Consider the following 19,450-nt stretch of genomic DNA (forward strand, 5'->3'; position numbering starts at 1 on the left):
CCCTGCATAAATAAAGGATAAATAAAAATTAGGGCTGTCAGTCGATTCAAATATTTAATCGCGATTAATCGCATGATTTTCCATAGTTAATTGCAATTAATCGCAAATTAGTTGCACAATTTTTATCCGTTCAAAATGTACGTTATAGAGAGATTTGTCAAGTATTTCATATCTCATCAATATGGGAATGGGCAAAACAATGACAAATATTGTCCAGAAACCCTCACAGGCACTGCATTTAGCATAAATCATAACATGCCAAACTCAAGCCCAACAGGCAATAACAGCTGTCAGTGTGTCAGTGTGCTGACTTGACTATGACTTGCCCAAAACTGCATGTGATTATCATAAAGTGGACATGTTGTTAAATAGAGAACCCATTTTATCCATTTCACTATGAAAATGGCCATGCCAATTTTTCCACGCTAAAATTTAGGACAAGTTTGGAGCTTTATTTAATCTCCTTTGCAACAAGCTAGTAAGACATGGTTGGTACCAATGGATTCCTTAGGGTTTTTTAGTTCCATATGATACCAGTATCTTAGCACTCTACTTTTAAAACTGAGCCCGCTACAAGGTAAAATTGGCAAGTTGCGTTAAAGAAAGTAGTGGCGTTAAAACAAATTTGCGTTGAGGTGTTATTATCGCGTCAACTAAAAAATAGAAACATTGTGTGTTTCTTAGATGATAATTCCTGTATTTTCTAAATCAGGCTCTATTTTTCACTTCTCTATCATGATAGCTAGCTAAACAGCTTTTTCAAGTCACTCGTGACGATGTTCACGATTATCCCAATAATGGAAATTCACCACGATCTCCTTATTGTGAGTGTTTTTTAAATTTGATATTTTTCAAAATATCTGGCTCTGTTATTTCAACATTTCACAATTATATGCCAACCAAATATTTCATCTCAACGGTCTTCAGTTTTCCTATTTCCCCCGTGTCACAGCAGAGAAATACAAGATGCTTCAGTGCTATAAAACAAATGAAATGAATTAGGCCTGGCTCGAGATCTGAGTGCGCTGGCACTTGTACGTCACGCCTGGCATCATTTACAGAGCCGCAACTGCTGGGAAGGAGCGATGGAAGGGGGATCAGGGATGAACTTGCGAGGGGTTCAAAGGCATCCCTCAACTCAAATCCACTCGGAGCTCCTCTGTGGCGCGGACAGTTATCGTCTCAACCAGCCGAGCTTCTCCGCTACTTTTCTGTCCCACGGCTCGACTTCTGCACAGCTCTCCAAACAGCTTAGTGGTCTGTGCCATGATGTGACACTCCAACAGTTCTCAGTCCAAAACTTTGACTGCACACAGTGGTGGGAAACAACTAAGTACATTTACTCAAGTACTGCATTTAATTTTGAGGTGCTTGTACTTTACTTTAGTATTTCCATTTTAAGCTACTTTATACTTCTAGTCTAGAACATCTCAGAGGAAAATATTGTACTTTTTACTTCACAACATTTATTTTACAGCTGTAGTTACTTGTTACTTTGATTTTACAAACAAAACATGTGATCAACTTATCAAAGGGACCTTGTAGTTTCCATAACTAAACACTATGAAGGGGTCATTTTGCATATTGAGTATTGAGGACTTTTACTTTTGCTACTTTAAGTACATTTTGCGAGTAATACTCTAGTAATTTTACTTAGTTACTACTCTTACTACTTACTTTTACTAAAAACCTGCAGTAGGCAGAATATTTTTGGCATCATTGTGCAAAAAATACATAAAAACCTTTCAGCATTTTGCAATTCAAGTGTTCTGAGAGATAACTACTCTCAGACTTCTGCACCTCCTCATGGCTCTGTTTTCAGGCTTTAAATAATCTAGCCCGTGAGAGGAGACTTTGGCCAATCACAGGTCATTTCAGAGAGAGAGAGAGCGTTCCTACTGGCTGTTCATTCAACTGAGGCAGCTGTCAATCACTCACAAACTCAGATCAAACGGTCAAACTAGGGCAGGGCTGATCAAATATGAATCAATATTCTGTTACTGTAATGTCTATTTCTCGCCTCAAATGTTCTCAAAAACATCTTGTAGTGTTTAGCTGTAAAATGAGAAAGTTTGCTTCAGCTGGTGGCTTGTGCTTTGTATTTCCTCAACTGATCTCAACATGGCGGCCGGATCACAAACTTTCTCTTGCCTACTGCTGGTTTAAGTAAAGGATCTGAGCACTATTTCCACCACTGGCTGCACACCAGTGTTATGGGATTGTTCACTGACGCAATTCATTTGCAGAAAAATACCCTTGTTATAGCAGACTGACAACAATGACACACCAGTGGTTTAATGAAATACAAAGATGAAATAACGGCAGGAGGGAAGAGCAGAGAGAGACCAAAACAAGAAAGAGGGACATGAAGCTGGCGAGATTCCCCCTCGTGAGCTACAGAGACTTGCACAAGGCTAATTTCCCAGCTGTGGCACCCTCCTGTGGTCCCACTTTGTCTGCTATCCTCTTAACTTTCTCATTGACTACATGAAGAGGGTGGATTGCTCTCTATTAAAAAAATTTCCTCTGGACTCAAAGGAAGTCCAGCAGACAGTGAGTAAGAGGGTTTGATCAACCACAGTCACCGGGCCTGGGGGAGAAAGTGCGGGGGTTGACGATTTTTATGTTCAGCGACTGAACTCTAAAAACTCGCTGCCGAGGCAACGGGGAAATCTCATTCCCAAACGTGTAAAAGTTTGTGCGTCAAAAACTACCTTACGTGAGGGAGAGAGCTGCTACGCATGTACTTTATTAGTCTCACTGAGTATGTGCGGTGGATGGGTGTGGAAGCAGCCCAGCTAAGAGTTTCCACTTTCATCAACTTCAAGGTATTTCACACACCTCATCCATTTTCTTTCAACAATACCGTTCCACAGTCGCACTCCGTGTTTATTTTCCTGGCTTTAATTGTGCATGTACGGTGATCACGCTATCAGAGGGAAACTATACGGAGTTATCCAAATGGAAATTCTACAATAAAAACATGACTCTAGCACTCCTCCTTTACTGCTCCTCGCCAGCCTGCCAAGCCAAACAGCTGCACACTAATTTCTAATTGACAATTTAACCGCTAGTAACCACCGTTTCTTTGAACGAGCTGTGACAGCATTCAAGCCAGAGACTTTGAAAAACGTGACTGGCAAAGTCAACATACCCACAGCCGGATTTTGTCAGAGTAGCTTTGTGGAGTGATGTAGACACCTCTGCTGGATATCTTAAACATTAACAGTTATATCCAAATCAAGAAGAGGTGGAGACAGATGTACAGAATATCCAGAGTCCTTGTTAAGATTCCAAGGAGGAGGATCTTAAGGCGCCTGGCTTGCATTACTTGGTTTTTAAAAACTGCTTCAGGGACAGTTAAATTGCCTCCTTCTTTGACATTTAACTCGGCGTCCTAACCTCCAAAACCAAACACGGAAAATAGACAAAAGAGGAATGCTAAGACAAACCGCCGTCCATCATTTATTTCATTACAGGCCATTAACATACCATGGAGGGGGTTTAACATATCAGGAAATTGGATTTTAAACAAGAACGAATCCATTCGAGATAAGATATAAAATAAAGAGAACCACGTAAGTAATGCGATACCAGCTGTCAAAATTCAATTAGCAGTTAAAGGTATCATTGATAAAATGTTTTACATAGACAAATATTAAAAAAAAAAAATAATACGTCCACTGATCTTTTAGAAAGGTCCTGAAAAAAATGATTATGAGTGTGAATTAATCATTTTAAAAATGTTGGCGGGTCCAAAATTAATGTTTTGTTTATCTCTGTGGAAGATATCTGACGTTTGGTTCCCACTTCTAACAAGGCTTGTGAGTCAATAGTAAAACAACGTTGGTATCACATGGTTTCTCTCTGTCGTCAGTTAGTGTGGAAAAACAGATAAATGGCTGAGATTGACGGTAAGTTCCTGGCAACGACTTGTTGTGAAGTGAATGCAATGGAACGGGAGAACACGACATCTAGTGGCTGAACGTTATTAATGTTTTCAATAGCACCTTCAACTTTGATTGTTTAAAATGTGATTGCTTTCTTTCAGCGCCATGTGATTAATCTTCTCCTGATTCATTTCGAGACACCACACACACTTTCACTCAAATACTTGAGGTTCAAATTAAACAAATGGAGCAGATCGAGGTAATTTGTTTGCCAGTTCATACATTCACTGTCTCAACTAATGTTAAACATTGTTTTCCTTCATAATGATGCTTCACAAATAGAAATGAACTGTGTCAGGATTAGGGTTGGGCAATAAGGCTAAACGTTTTATATCCATATGTTTTTTCACTATTTCTGTATGAAGATTCTCTTAAAGGTGCTAAATTCAGAGCATTAATAGGCCTATAGCAGCAAACAAATATTTACTATGTAAAGATATAGTGGAGTAATGTCTACCTGAGCAGAGAATGAGGTCACTCTCCCTCTGTGCGTGTTGTAATCCGAGCTTCTCTGTGCTTTGTTAACGTAGCCGGGCAGGCTGTGTATGTGACGCTCTCTGTTGTGCCCTACTGGCTAGCTAATCACTGCCGCTCTGCACTGCGTTCATACAGCGGTTACAGCTGATAACTTCCCGACCCATTACGTCGAAGCGGAAGCATATCACCTACCCTCCGGTTCCCCCCCAGGTTAACACTGTTAGCTCTGTCAGTACTGTTGCTGTTGTTTGCACCGTTAGTGCTGTTATCTGCGAGCCGCCGTCTCAATGTTGAGCCATGTGGAGGCAATAGAAATGCTCTGAGTTCCATATTGAGCACCTTTAAGCATAAAATTCCCATGTACTACATTGATTCAGATGTTCAGATAAAATGTTTTCATGATAGACTGCCAAACAAAAATCCCTCTTGGGACAAATAAATCTAAATCTTAATCTATTGTTAAGAAATAGCTTTCTTTCTGTGATGTGAATGGTTGTTTGTATTAGAGCTGTGTATTGGCAAGAATCTGGCGATACGATACGCATCATGATACAGGGGTAACGAGTCAATATATTGAGTTATATTGTGATACTGTAAGCAAGTTGATATATTGCGGAAAACTGTCATAGCATAAAGACACACCACCAGATGTACTATAAAAATCAAGAGTAATAAAAGTCACTATGTGCAATGGCTAATGTGGGGATTAACATCATCACACATGAATACAATTAGACTCATTGGATCCACAAGAGTCTCAGCTTTCCAGTGATATCCAATTTATGTAATTCTAAGACTGTTTAGGGACCCCAGTATGCAGAAATATTCAAATACACCAATTTAGAATAGACGAAAATAACACATTTGTACTGCATGCAAAAAACTGCATGTGATTATCATAAAGTGGGCATGTCTGTGAAGGGGAGACTCGTGGGTACCCATAGAACCCATTTTCAGTCACATATATGGATTCCTTAAGTTTTCTAGTTTCATATAAAACCTTCGAAAGACAGAATAGCGGCCGGGTCTGAGGTTAATTAATTACAGCGTTTTGGAGAATCGATACAGTATCGCAAAACATAAAATCGCGATACTCATGTATATCGATGTTTTCTTACTACCCTAGTTAGTATGCTGTTGAGCAATATAAGGTATAATTGTGTCATTGGGGACATTTTCTATCATGATCAGTGTTATATATCGTTTGTATCACTCAGCCCTGGTCAGGATTAGTTGTAGAAATGAAAAGGAAAGTCACTGTAGCGTTATTAATAAACGTTCAGAAATGATTTCATTGTTAAAGAGAGATGGAGGTCTTAATAGAGCATGTACTTAAAACTAATCCTTGTAGTTGGAGCTTGTAAAAAAAGACCATTAATGAATACAAATGACAGTTTAAACTCTACAGTGACTCTTTAACAGCACACAAGGTCACACACTTGACTGATCAATGAGCACCAGCGACACAATGTGAGCAAGTTGTGATTAAAAGAAAAACCCATTCGAGACTATTTAAGATCACCGAGGCGAATCCGTCTTGGTTTATTGGATGAAATGACGCTTCAGAGCTAATTAAATCAGTGATGAAGAAAAGTCGGTGAGGCAGAGCGGGCCGGAGCGGGCCTGCGTTTGACCTCCCTCTCTCATTGTAAACTGAAGGGATGATCTGGTATATTATGTAAGGCCCACAGTGTTGTGTCAGCTGTGTTGTAGGATCAGAGCCCCGGAGCGATTCAACGTCAGTGTCGTCCCCTTGTTTTTGTTTGTTTTCATTTATGATTACAAGTGACTGGAGGAGCACCTGATATCTACTCCCTTAACCGGGAGAGAAGCGCTGCTCAGTGGGCTTGAACGCAACCCCCCAAAAGACAAAGCAAACACTATCCGAGCGCAGACTACACACTCACCTTCTGAAAGAAATCCTCCCCACCGTTGACTCTCCCCTCAGAGGCAGCTAGAGTGAGACAGAGAAAAAAATAAATTCATGAATCCACACAGAGACACAACGTAACCTTCACACAGCCAAATCACACACAGATTATCCAGTCTCCTCAAAATGTTACGGTATCTTCACTCAGAGCGGTGTTTATGGTGGATCTCCATTTCTTTGGATATTGTGTTTGGCACGGCTACTGCGCGCAGGAATGGAAGAAAATGTTCCAAGTAATGTTCTATAATCCTGGAGATTGGATAGCTACCGGGTAACAAATTGATGGATACAGTGAAAATATTTGTGTATTTTACAGTAGGTGTTAATTAAGTATTTCATAGCCCACTGGGGTCAACTGGTGTCCGTTTCGCACTTTTTAAAAAGGCTTTCACACTTTAGAAATTTGTCTGTCAGCATACTGTACACATGGGGACTACAGTATATGAAAACTTGAAGAGTGAACTGTCCAAAATCACCTGTAAATAAAATAAGCACTCAGGAAAGCCCTGGTGTTTTAAAGCAATTTTCAGGTGAAGACGCCAGGAAGCTCCCTCGGCTGATACAGTAAGCTGGATGGAAACAGAAGGCCAACCACCAAACAAATCAGACAAATAGTCCCTCCAACACATCTGTAAGTCCTTCCAACTGCGGCTGCTCTGTTGATGCAAAACACAAATCTGCTCTCCGAGGAGGATTCTCATATTCCTCTGTCATTTGGGAGTACAGGGAAGGTTCAATGATGCATTACAGCCAGAGTTCTCCAGATGGATCTGTCTTATGGAGATAGATTTGTCTCAATATTATTTGTGTGAACAGATCGACAATCCGTGTGTGAATGTGTGATGTGTAAACAATAAAAACACTTTCCACAAATACAAAAAAGCAAAACAATATTTTGCAAATAAAAAACGGATCTGCAAATTAATACATAAACAAATTCAACAAATAAAAAATGATTTGTGAACACATTCAATTCATTTACAAATAAATTAAAAGCATTTATGAATATCTTCCGAACATTTACAACTTTCGAAAAGGCAGTAATCGATCGCAATTCTGCGCTTGCAGGATTTGCATTTTACACACAATGTTTTGAGACGAACTTTCCGCCAGTCCGAAGGAAAATCCACTTGTATCATCCGGCCATTTTCAGATAGCACCTGCTGACGACGTCATTTAAAAGTAAGAGCATGCAGTCTTTCTAAGAGATGTTTAGATATTCACAAATGCTTTTCATTTATTTGCAAATTATTATATTGTATGTATTCAAAGATTTTTTTTTTATTTGTAGAATTTGTGTATTTGCAGATCTGTTTTAGATTTTTTTTCTATTTGTGGTAGGTGTTTTATATTTACAGATTACACATTTCCACACAGATAGATAAGCAACTATTTTTAGAACTGATTAACTGTTTCAAAAGCAAAAAAAATGGCAAAAGATTCTCTAGTTCCAGCTCCGCAATTGTAAGGATGTGCTGATTCTCTTTGTCTTATGTGATTGGAAATTCTGTATCTTTATGTTTTGGATTGTTGGTGGGACAAAACATGCTATTTGTAAACATCTCTTTGGGCTTTAGGAAATTGTAATGGACATTTGTCCCTATTTTGCGATATATTATCGACCAAATGATTAACCAATAATGAAAATAGTTGTTAGTTGCATCCCTGTACACTATATTTAAAAAGAAAATCTTTGCAACCATGTGGTGAATTAGAAAAGTAAAAAGTAGATTATTTGTGTAATCTTATCATCAGTACTTGTGTTTTACTAAATGATAAAGTTTTCTCCAGGGATGTATAATAAGAACTGGATACGTTGAGCCTTGCTGTCAATTTTGCCCAGTGGCCAAGAGCGGTATTGTCACGAAAAATCCCCCTGCAGCCCAAAAAGCATTCTCCCCATAGACCACCATTGTAAAAGAGACTTCTGTAAAACTATTGACAGGACACCTTGAGTTGCAAACAAGGTCAATTTAGACTCTATTCTTTATACATTTTGATCCATGGAGGTTTTATATTTGTAAAACTTTCCTCTAGCTGAGAAAAGCGATTTAAAAATCAGTGACGTCATCACAATGTAAAATCATTAGGCCCGGAAGCTAGAAAACTTTTTTGGCGTATGCGCGAGGCGAGCAATTCCCATTGGAATGAATAGGCACCATCTCGGTGTCCAGTTCTTATTATACAGAGTTGTTTCGATACTGATACCAGTATCGTAAAAATGCATCCGATACGGCCCAAAATCCGGGATCAGGTATCGGCGAGCACACCAGTCTGTGCACCGATCCAATACCATCATTTATAAACACAGAAAAAAATCTACTTGTTTAACTGGAAATCAATTCTTCTTCGCCGCTCCAAAACAGCAGCCTTCACTGTGCTGTTACCCTGTATGTATCATGGCTGCCACTGGCAACTACTGTTTTAGCAGTGAAGAAGAACTGATAGCAGGTATTTTGTCACGTGATGACAGCAAACAACAACAGTGCGGTGCTAGTGGAGAGAGTAACAGAACAGCAACAGTAGTCATAGCGAGAAAAATATCAGCCATTTGGCAATATTTCACAGGGGAAATTACAACAAGTAAAACTGAATAATAAAAGAAAGTTGTATTACATTCATTCTCTGTATGTATTTGTTCATGTTTTAATGCGTTTAACTCGGGCCAGGCCATACAACAAAGAGTTATCATATCACATCCATACATAATAAGTAAGTAACAAACAGCCCATCAATATCCATAATTGTTCTCCTCCAGATTGTGTGTAGCATGACTGTACATACTGTATATAGTGTAACATATCTTCAAACAAATAAAATATGTCCCCCTTATAGCATATAATGGCTGCAGCGCACACAGTACTCTCTGATGTGAAACCTGGGTGTGAAAGGCATCGAGAGACTTCACCCATCAACACCACATTTCAAAGCACAAACACAGAAATTGAAAACCCTCACTAAACACTGTTTCATTTTCCACCAGACCGCCATTATGGCCTCTGGCGATCACATCATGAGCATTTAACACATGCTTGTACTTAACGAAGGCTGCCCAGTAAACAAGCACAGGCCACAGTTTATGAAGCCATGGAGACAGACAGACCCTTGGCTCAACGGGTAAATCAATTTCACATGAAATGTGTGTACATCAAACGCTCAGCACCCCATCACGCTGATAACTACTGGTTCCTCTATGGCCAATCATTACAAACAAAGTAACAATAAAAGGAAATCTGAGAAGGATGAAGATGAGAAACTGATGCCAAAGTACGGAAACACAATACTTTAACAGCATGTCACAGTCACTTTTCATAAATCGGTCACAGAAATGAAAGAAATATTCCCACCACCAACTATCACCCTATATCACTATACCACATAACCTCAACTTAAACGAGAAAATGTCCAATTCAATACTTCACCCACAAAGTGAGGTAAAGAAGACTGCCAATCCATGAAGTAAGTTGTCCAAAGAAAATCTCAACCGTCGTGACTCCCATGGAAGGGTGACATCAGCAGATGGAGAGTGTCACGGATGGGTAAATACCAAAGTTCCTGAAGCAATGTTGGACGCCTCTTTAGCAGCTTCAAGTGCCTCAGAGTTTTGTTTAAAGTTACGGGAATTTTACGGAGCGGAGGATGATGCTTACAGTGATGCACTCGGCGTACAGCCAACTGCTGTGCGTAAATAGTCATGACAAAGGAAATGGCATGCAGCTCGTCATAAACACCGTGGACTGAATTTAACACTTTTAACATAAAGTAGCTGAAACCATTCTTCGATTAGTATATGCAACCAAAAACCTATGGAGTGTGACTAAATATTTTCATTCGGCGCACTGGTGCCAGGTCTGTGTGTGCGTGTATGTGTGTGTGTAAAACCGCGTCCTGTAGCCTACTCCTCCTCGAGCAACATCACAACCATAAAACATGAATGCCCGTTATTACCTGTCCCCGGCCCTGAACGGCCCAGACCGACATCACCAGCGGAGGTAACCGCTCCACCACCTGTCCCCCTGGTCCCCTTAAGATGCCTTAACCTGAACATGGCACCATTTTACAAGAGGGGAGAGCAAAAATTGTGGGTGTGTGACAATACTGTACATTTAATACCACGAGGCAACTTTACCACTAATTCCTTCTCTGCTTCGACGATGGCCAAACGGCTGATCTGCTCGTAGCGCATCTCTCTCTCTGCTACAATCTCTCTCTGCAATCTGTGCTGCATTTACACAAAAGTAAATATGTTTGCTAAATCTCAATGATAGTAAGTAGAAGTGTTTACATCCAATATTTAGTTTAGATAAGGTTCGGCTTTGAGGTAGAATGACTAAGAACAGATCTGACTGAAGTGTTGAGTTCTTAGGTGGCCTGACGTTATCCAAGTTTATGAAAGTCCCCGTTACTGCGAGCATTTCCTGTAAGAACTAAGACAAACAAAAAGAGTGCAGCAACATCCAAGAGACTGTTTTTTTTCCCTACATGTCTACTGAAAACCTGTCTAGTAGATCAGGCCAGTTGCTCTCTCTCTGTGGTGTTCTTTTATCAACTAAACAAAAGTAAATCCCAAAGGTAAAATCTCTGTCAGTGGCAAATTAATGAGACAGATATAAAACATGGTGAGCCGATTAAAATGACACTTACAAACATGCCATAATACTCTCCTCAGCGATGGTGTTGAACTTTAGTTTCTTTTGATCATACAGTATATCCCATTATACGCTTCACTTGAACCGTCGGTGATTTGTAAACTTACTGGATATGGAACAGAGGTCTCTTATTATTCACAGGGAAAACATTTACTGAGAGGGAGAGAGAAAAACAAGCTCTGCTTTATGTTTGCCCGAGCTGAGAGGATGCTGTCAGGCAGATGTTGATGACTATGTGTACCTACTGCTTCTGAGACACTCGGCAAGAAAGCACAACAATTAGGGCCAGTAATTACACAACAAACACCACCAACTGGGCGGGCATGTGCAGGTAGCATTGGCACGATGACTATATTCTAGGGCTGTCAAAGTTAACGCGATAACGTTAACGTTGTTTTAACGCTGCTAATTTCTTTAACACATTAATGCAACTTGTGATTTTTAGGTTGTAGCAGGATCAGTCTTAAAGCTAGAGTGAAGATATCATATGAAACTAGAAAACCTAAGAAATCCACTGGTACCAACCATGTCATACTAACTTCTCGCTCCAAACTTGCGCTAAATTTTGGCAAAGAAAAACTGTCATGGTTATTTTCAAAAGGGGTCCTTTGACCTCTGACCTCAAGATATGTGAATGAAAATGGGTTCTATGGGTACCCACGAGTCTCCCCTTTACAGACATGCCCACTTTATGAGAATCACATGCCGTTTTGGGCAAGTCATAGTCGAGTCAGCACACTGACACACTGACAGCTGTTTTTATGCTAAATGCAGTATCTGTGAGGGTTTCTGGACAACATATGTCATTGTTTTGTGTTCTTAATTGATTTTCAATAATAAATATATACATACATTTGCATTAAAGCAAGCATATTTGCCCACTCCCCTGTTGGTAAGAGTATTAAATACTTGACAAATCTCCCTTTAAGGTACATTTTGAACAGATAAAAAATGTGCGATTAATGCTGAATAACTATGGACAATCATGCGATTAAATATTTTAATCAATTGACAGCCTACTATATTCCAATACTAGTTCAACAACACTTCCAGAGTGAATTCAAATTCCATTTCAGCTGCACCTAATGATTGCCTAAAGAAATGTTAAATTTGACAGCATTTATGCATGAAATTCGTATTTCCATAGAAACACTAAATTGCAAAGAATTATATGCAATCTCCTCTTCTCCTAAACACATGCACATACAAAGATGCATTACTGTACATGCTGATTTTTGAGCAAGTATTTAATTTAACATCAGCCTCTAGTGGGAGATACAGGAGAGAGTCATACAGATGTGCACATATCAAATAGCAGCTCTGTCCTTTTTACTCCAATCAGCCTATGAAGCCAACTGATGAATCAAAACAACACACAAACTATAAAACTTTCCACATATTAACATTTAAGCCAAAACTCTGATGTCAAAGTCAAACAATAAGGTCAAACAAGGCCCAATGACACGATTCAGGAGACAATTACAAAAATAAATACAATGTGTTTGGTTTTTAACCTTGAAACAACAAAAGACCAAGACAAACAACTGCTACAACATTTTTGGCATGAGAGCGCAGCGAGCTGAGAGGAATCTGATATGGAACATGAGTGAAAACATGAACCATGTGACAAGAGCAAAACATCCTGTTGGCACATGTGTGGTGTGTAAACCGGCCGTGTGCGAACCCGGAGCAGAAACAGGAGGGGTGCAGAGGGGTGTCCTATAAGCTCTGGGATATGTAACCATATGGAGATGATAGTCTCATCCTAATCCACACTAATTCTAAATCTGCACTGCGCTATAAGTTAAAAAAAAAAAAAGTACTGTAGAGGTTCAGCTTTCTAAAAATACATGAATGAGAACATTTTTGACTTAGCTACTTGGAGGGCTTCTTAGAGCAGACAAACTTTCTTCATTACCCCAAGCACTAGCCTGGTTCGAGGCCTCTGAATAGAAGGTTAAAGGGATAGTTTTGGGTGTTTTGAAGTGGGGTTGTATGAGGTACTTTTCCATAGTCAGTGTATTACCTACAGTAGATGACCGTCAAACCGCCCCCATCTTGGAGAAGCATACAGGAGTTACTGCACAGGAGCAAAGCAATGCACTGCTGTGGACGCGGCCGACAGCAAAATTTATTTTAGCCACCTAAAAGAAAGGCTCACTTAAAAAAATCGATATCAGTTTAAGTGTACGCTATATTTAGAATATTTTTGCTGGTTTACGTTGCCGTGAGACAGCTATACAGTGTATTTCTGAGAGGGAACTGAAGCCGTTATCTATTCTCTCCAAAGCAACCAGACTCCATTGAAAAAGACAGTAACTTTACCTGGCAGAACACTGAAGTTGCTGGTCTACCGCTGTCTCGATCAGTTAGTTTGTTTGTGCCATTGTGTCACTTTGGTTAGTTCAGATTCACCAAAGTCATACAATAGCACAAACAAACTCACCGCTCGAGGCAGTGGAAAAATAATATTTTTTTTACACTGGCAAAAGCATAGACAACAACTTAATTTCCCCGTTGTAAACTGTATAGCTGTGAAAATATTCTAAATAGAGTGTACACTTAAACAGATATTGATTTGTTTGGGTGTCTAAAATACGTTTTGCTGCCAGCCCCGTCCACAGCAGTACATTGCTTTGCTTCCGTGCAAAAACTCCTGTCTGTTTCTCCAAAGTGGGGGCGTGCTGACCGTCATCTACTGTAGGTAATACACCAACTATGGATAAGTACCTCATATAACCCCACTTCAAAACACCTGAACTATCCCTTTGCAGACCTGATTTTACTGCGCATGTGTTGGACCCCAAAGATATGGCGCATTGATGGCGCGGGACATCTACTCTTTTCACCGTCCTTGGGTTGGAAAAACAAATGAGCCATTGAGAGCTCTTTGTAGGTGGGATTAAGAGTGGGGATGTCATCATCCTGTGCCAGAGCCATAAGAATGGTGACAAGCATGAATGAGATTATCACAGGTAGGTTGTTGTAGGATGAGTTGCAGAAGTAAGGACTCTTAAAATCAATGAATTTCTTTAATTGGCAAGATAAACATTGGGGCTGAAGAGTTTGAAAATGAACAGAAATCTGAGGGTGTAGAGTTGGAGTCGTGGAGAAAGAAGTGAGCTCACCAGACATCTGTAGCCCGCGCCTCATCTCTGCTTGAGGCTAACAGGTCAGGGTCACTAATCGCATAAACACATCCCAATCTCCGACTGAACTGCTTGGGGTTGAATTGCATTGTGGGTAATGTAGGCACCAGGTTTTGACAAGGAAGAAGAATGTGTGGAATAAAAAAAACAATATTTCTGGTATGAGTCCAACAATGTTAAAGGGCTGCAATGCTAAATCAGTGGAGTGCTATTAAATTACACAACTTGCTGTCTTGTAATCGGGAGTCTTGAAGTTGTTGTGGTTTTCACACTACATGACTGACCGGCAACAGGGGGTCACACACTACAAGATTTGTCAACAGGAGGAATCCCTGATGAGGTCTCCAAACTACTTTTTGTCACGAAAACACACGAGAAGTACATGGTAAATGAAGTGATACCATGCACAAGACACATTGCTGATTTTGTTGCTGGCACATGGACACAAAATAGCCTGTTTCCACACTTGTTTTAGTATTTATTCCTCTATGTGCAAAAACAACTTTGCTCCGGTTATAAATGCAACACATAAAGTAAGTTCCTATTGTTACAGGCGACGCCTCCTTCCCCAGGTTTCCCCTCAACCCGTGTCTCGCGTCTTTGAGCAGTTTAAACATGACACTTGAGCGCTGATGTGCCAACGGCAAGCCAATGCCAATTTGCCTCTGATCTGTGGCTTTTAACGTAAAGCGGAAAATCAGGGCCAAAGTCATGTAGTGTGAACTGAGCATTAGTCAGACACTGGTTAGTTAAAGCAAAATAACCCCCTTCTGAAACGGAAAACAGCTAACATGAACATGATGTGACTGAAACAAAGTGGCAATTCAACCCAATTATAAGGCTACCTCAGCAGCGCCTTGTGACATCATTTAAAAAGGTCATTGATGGGTTTGGCATCTTTTAATCCACCGACTACAAGTTGCATATATATTTTGTGATCCCTGCAGAACATTTTGTTAAAAGTTATTGTTGTACTGAAGACCAACATCTGGGATTTGAAAGTCAGCTGCTGACTGGCAACCTTCTCAATGCAGGAAACCACCAAACCCAAATACGGTGGCTCTCAAATGCATAATCTACTGTTCCAAACATTCATGTTTGCTTGTTTGTCTTGTAGACTTGATTTGGCAACAACATAACATCTTTTACATTCGTCTTGGTCCCTTTACTCAAATAATTGACAGACATTTCACCACAAAAACGCATAGCTCATGCCTCATTACTCAGATAACCAAGTACCCTATTATTTTGTCTGCCAACCGAAAAAACCCTTTTTAAATTATAGGCTTTCCTTAAGACTGAACGGTTGGACAAGAGCCGAAAAGAACATCTCGAATTCAATATATATTTTTCAGCATTTAGCGGCTCTGATTTATATCAAAGATTTGTTTTCTCGAGCGCTAGACTGGGGCTTTCTCGGCCCAGGTTACACGAGGACAATGCAGCGCTCCTCCCTTCCAGCGCAGCAGATTGTAAAAGCATAAAAAAAAAACGACACAAGACCCCTGAGCCCACATCGCATGTTGCAATCGATTCTGTCCTCCTGGTGTACTTTCAAAATACGGAGCAAATAATGTGGCACTAATTTAAAGCAATTATCTGGATTGTCTATTAATTTGACAAAGCAAACACGGCGGTTACAGTTAATCAGATCCACATCCTCTAATTCTCTCTATCTAATTATCTCATGTATCTAATCATTGTCAGTGGACGTAAAGAACTGAGAGGAGTTGCAGTGAAAGGCATGAAGGGCTCGACGCTGGCAGACTGAGCGGGGTCTGGTATCCATTATTTTGTGGAGAGACTAACTTTCTGGGAGATTCCGCTGTTTTGACACCGAAGGAATGTAAATGGTTGATTTCTACAGTTATGGCTTCGATCCACGCACACAACAATCAAACAAACAATAGAGACACAGGCCATAATAAACCAAATCACGACATCTTGACGTGATTATTTTCACCATTACCTAGTTTCAGTCAACACTATGCAGGCTTAATGGAAGGGTGGACAAATCCACAATGACTTTCCAATAAGAGGGCAAATACCTCAGAGCTCAGATGTAAGCCAATATGCATTTATTTTGAACGCGCTACATCAGTCATTCAATAACCACCACATAATAACGGGGGAGTTTATACACCTGGTTAACCCAACATTTGTGACGTGCCAGAATTATCAAGCAAACTCCTTCATGTCAAAGGATTTCTGTGAAGACGGGAGCTTTTTAGATTATAAAAAGCAAAGAGAGCCCCTAAAGGCACCGGCTAAATCTCTAAATTCGCAGAGCTGCTTAGACAAAATCCTCGGCACTGGCAATAATCACAAGAGGACTTAAGGTGAAACTTGGGACATTCATAGAAAAGTCTACGTAAGCATCAAAATGAGAAACATTATACAACTCCAATTTCCCCAGGATGGGATTTCATAACAAAATGACAACTCTAATCCAGGAAAGGTTTGACATCTCAGTCCACCTTCTGCTCAGAATGCCTTCACTAAAGTGAGACAGATGACTATTAAGGCCAGGCTTGTGTGGCTTACAGCGTGACGACTAGTATGAAAGAACTACATTTCCCATATTTTATGAAAAGGGCGGGAGAAGCATGATGTTTTTACACCAGCTCTCCAACGTCCCTCCCTCCGGTGTGCACAGCAGCTCTCAGCTGATTCGACACGGAGCTAATGAGGGGGCCTCGGGGAGCTGTAGGAAAACATGAATACACACGCAATGCAATGATGCAATGCACTGGGTGCACCCATGCTCATTAATATGTTAACATGTGCATTTCTACTATAATGTACAGACGGGATGTCTTAAAGCCTGAGCAAGACAGGATCATTTTTTTAACCTAGTTTTAGATCATTAGAGAAAAAAAATTATGATTACAAAATAATCTGCAATCAACAAAAATGTGTCCAAATTAAACTGGGATCAGATTTTGTTCACTGTAATACCAGATGTCACAGTCAAAACTTAATCTAAAATGACATCTTCACTAGATGTTAATGACAAATGTAGAGAGAATCACCATTTGACTTATCAACCGCTGTATCAGTATCCATACATAGTTGTTTTACTTATTCAAGGTGGGTAAAATGGATGAAACTTCAATCAAGGTATAATGTTATATTGTGATATTGATATATATCATGATATAGATACTTTGGTACCAAGACGAAAACGTGACAGTACTCATTTTTCTATAGTACTGTAGAAAAACGAGTACTGTCTGATGTGCTGCAAAGAGTTTATATCTATTGCTAGTTTTCAACTCTTGTCCCTTGTTGGGCTTTTATATGTACAGTGTAATTAGAATATCGCACTTTCTATATCCTAAAACCACAATACACTACAAATATGGAAATACAATAAAATACACATCACACAATTCATCAATACACCTTGGTAATGTTTTACTGACTTTTTTTGCGAGTTGAGATATAATGTTACATTATGATGTATTCAGGCTCTATTTAGTAAAAATAAATATAGGACAAAAGGTAAATTATAATGTCATCATGATGTGTTCAAATGTAATATTGTAAAATTCAGTATTTGGTGAGAAACTTGAGGCGGATCATCAGGGATTTATAGTAAATTCGCAAAAAATAGTATGCAAACGGTAATAAAGGAGTGTATGTTGACGTACATGGGATTTAGGGTTTTGTTTTTTAGCATGGTATCGAATTGGGTATCGAGAATTGATGAATTTCACTGGTATTGGTATCAAGTACTACATTTCTGGTCCTGATATCCCTAAAATAGGCAGTTTATTAATTGTCCTCAAGAAGGAAATGTGTTTATCCTCATCTAGCATATTTCCTGGAAGTTCAATTGAAGATTTTGATAAAATCACTAGCTGGGAATGTCCAACTTTGGTTGATAGTAAAAGGAATAGCTTCCTCTGTATAAATAGTGCAGCAAAGTCTCTGACAGGTGACAAATCTATAATGTCTCACAGTATACATCTTTCTATCACCCACTTCTATTCCTCACACACACAGGGGGATTTTAATCCAAAAAGGCTATTTGAAAGGTAAATAAGAAGTGTAGAGCATAAAGGAAACAGTGCATTCAGTACAATCAATAGCATTCAGCAGGTTGTTACACAGTAAAGGAGTTGGGGGCTGTTCTCATCAATCAAGCCTAAACGCCTCACTTCAAAGACAGGATGTTTCTACAAGTGTATCACCTTGCAGCTGACACGCAGTTGGCAGTAATACGGTTGACATCTGAATGAAAATAGACAAAAACCAGCGCTTAAGATTCCCTGTGAACTGCTTTGGCATACGTTACGCACCTTGGCCCCTAAACAAAAGACTCCAGCGCCTGAGAAACACATTAACTGCTTCTCCAAGACAACAGTGGTATCTAATCACCAATTGAGGACTGGGGAAGTTCACAATTACAGCAGAACCGTCTGTTTGCTTTATGTGATCTTTCATATAAACTCTGCCAGAGAAGCATCCTGAGCTTTCAACACCTACTTTTTTTATCTACGTTAAAAGAGAATTGGGAGGTTATTTATATTGCCTCCTACTACAAATCTTGCTTTTGGTATAAAACTGGTATACCATTTATCTATCATGTGAGATCACTTGTTAACATTATAGCTGCTTCTTAAGACTCCCTTTACTTTTTGAAAGTAGTCTGTGAAAAGAGATGTGGTGCTTTGAAGCAAAAGTGCAAAATCTTATATTTTGGCACCATAGCCGGTTTCATCATGACGAGGAAACGAGCGGCGTTAGCGAGCAGTGCTAGTGTAAAGTTAGCGAGTGCAGTAACATTATAGCTGTGAACGTAGCAGTGCAGTGTGTTTAAATTACAGTTTATTTGACAGTGAATAGATGCTACAACTCCTCAAGACCCAAGCAAAGTTCCTGTGTCTAGCTTGCTACCTGATGGTTAAAGTGTAAGGGGCTAGCCCCGAAGTTAGCAACAACTTCAGCTCAGTCTCACTTAAGGTGACCTTTAAAGTGAACCAGCTATTCTCATTTTATTGACAATCCGCTCACCAGCACTGACCAGCAACCAGACCTCTAGCAACAGGAGGTCTATTTTTATTATTTTTTATCAAAAAGAATAGATTGTTTTTCATTTAAATGCCTGGAAGAGCCCAGTAATGAAATCGTCAAATCATATTTTAGTAGCTTTTTGTGAGTTGATATAAATGTAACTGATTGTGTTAGGGCTCTGACATACCAAGCCGACAGTCGGCTGTCGTACAGTTTGGGGCCGTCGGTGAGCGTCTGTTGGCCTAGTTTTTTCGGTATGTCCCGTACCGTCGGCTC

At 39.7% G+C, this 19,450-nt stretch overlaps 1 protein-coding gene across 1 annotated transcript in view; it reads right to left on the reverse strand.

Annotated features, from left to right (window-relative positions):
- Positions 1 to 19,450, reverse strand: part of LOC119495809 (protein bicaudal C homolog 1-like) — an 83,188-nt gene that overhangs the window by 48,979 nt on the left and 14,759 nt on the right. Inside the window, exon 2 of the mRNA XM_037782623.1 lies at positions 6,335 to 6,381. Within this exon, the coding sequence (XP_037638551.1) occupies positions 6,335 to 6,381 (47 nt within the window). The remainder of the gene's footprint in view (positions 1 to 6,334; positions 6,382 to 19,450) is intronic.

The sequence above is a fragment of the Sebastes umbrosus genome, chromosome 10 (genome assembly GCF_015220745.1).
Source record: "Sebastes umbrosus isolate fSebUmb1 chromosome 10, fSebUmb1.pri, whole genome shotgun sequence".
Taxonomy (NCBI): Eukaryota; Metazoa; Chordata; class Actinopteri; order Perciformes; family Sebastidae; genus Sebastes; species Sebastes umbrosus.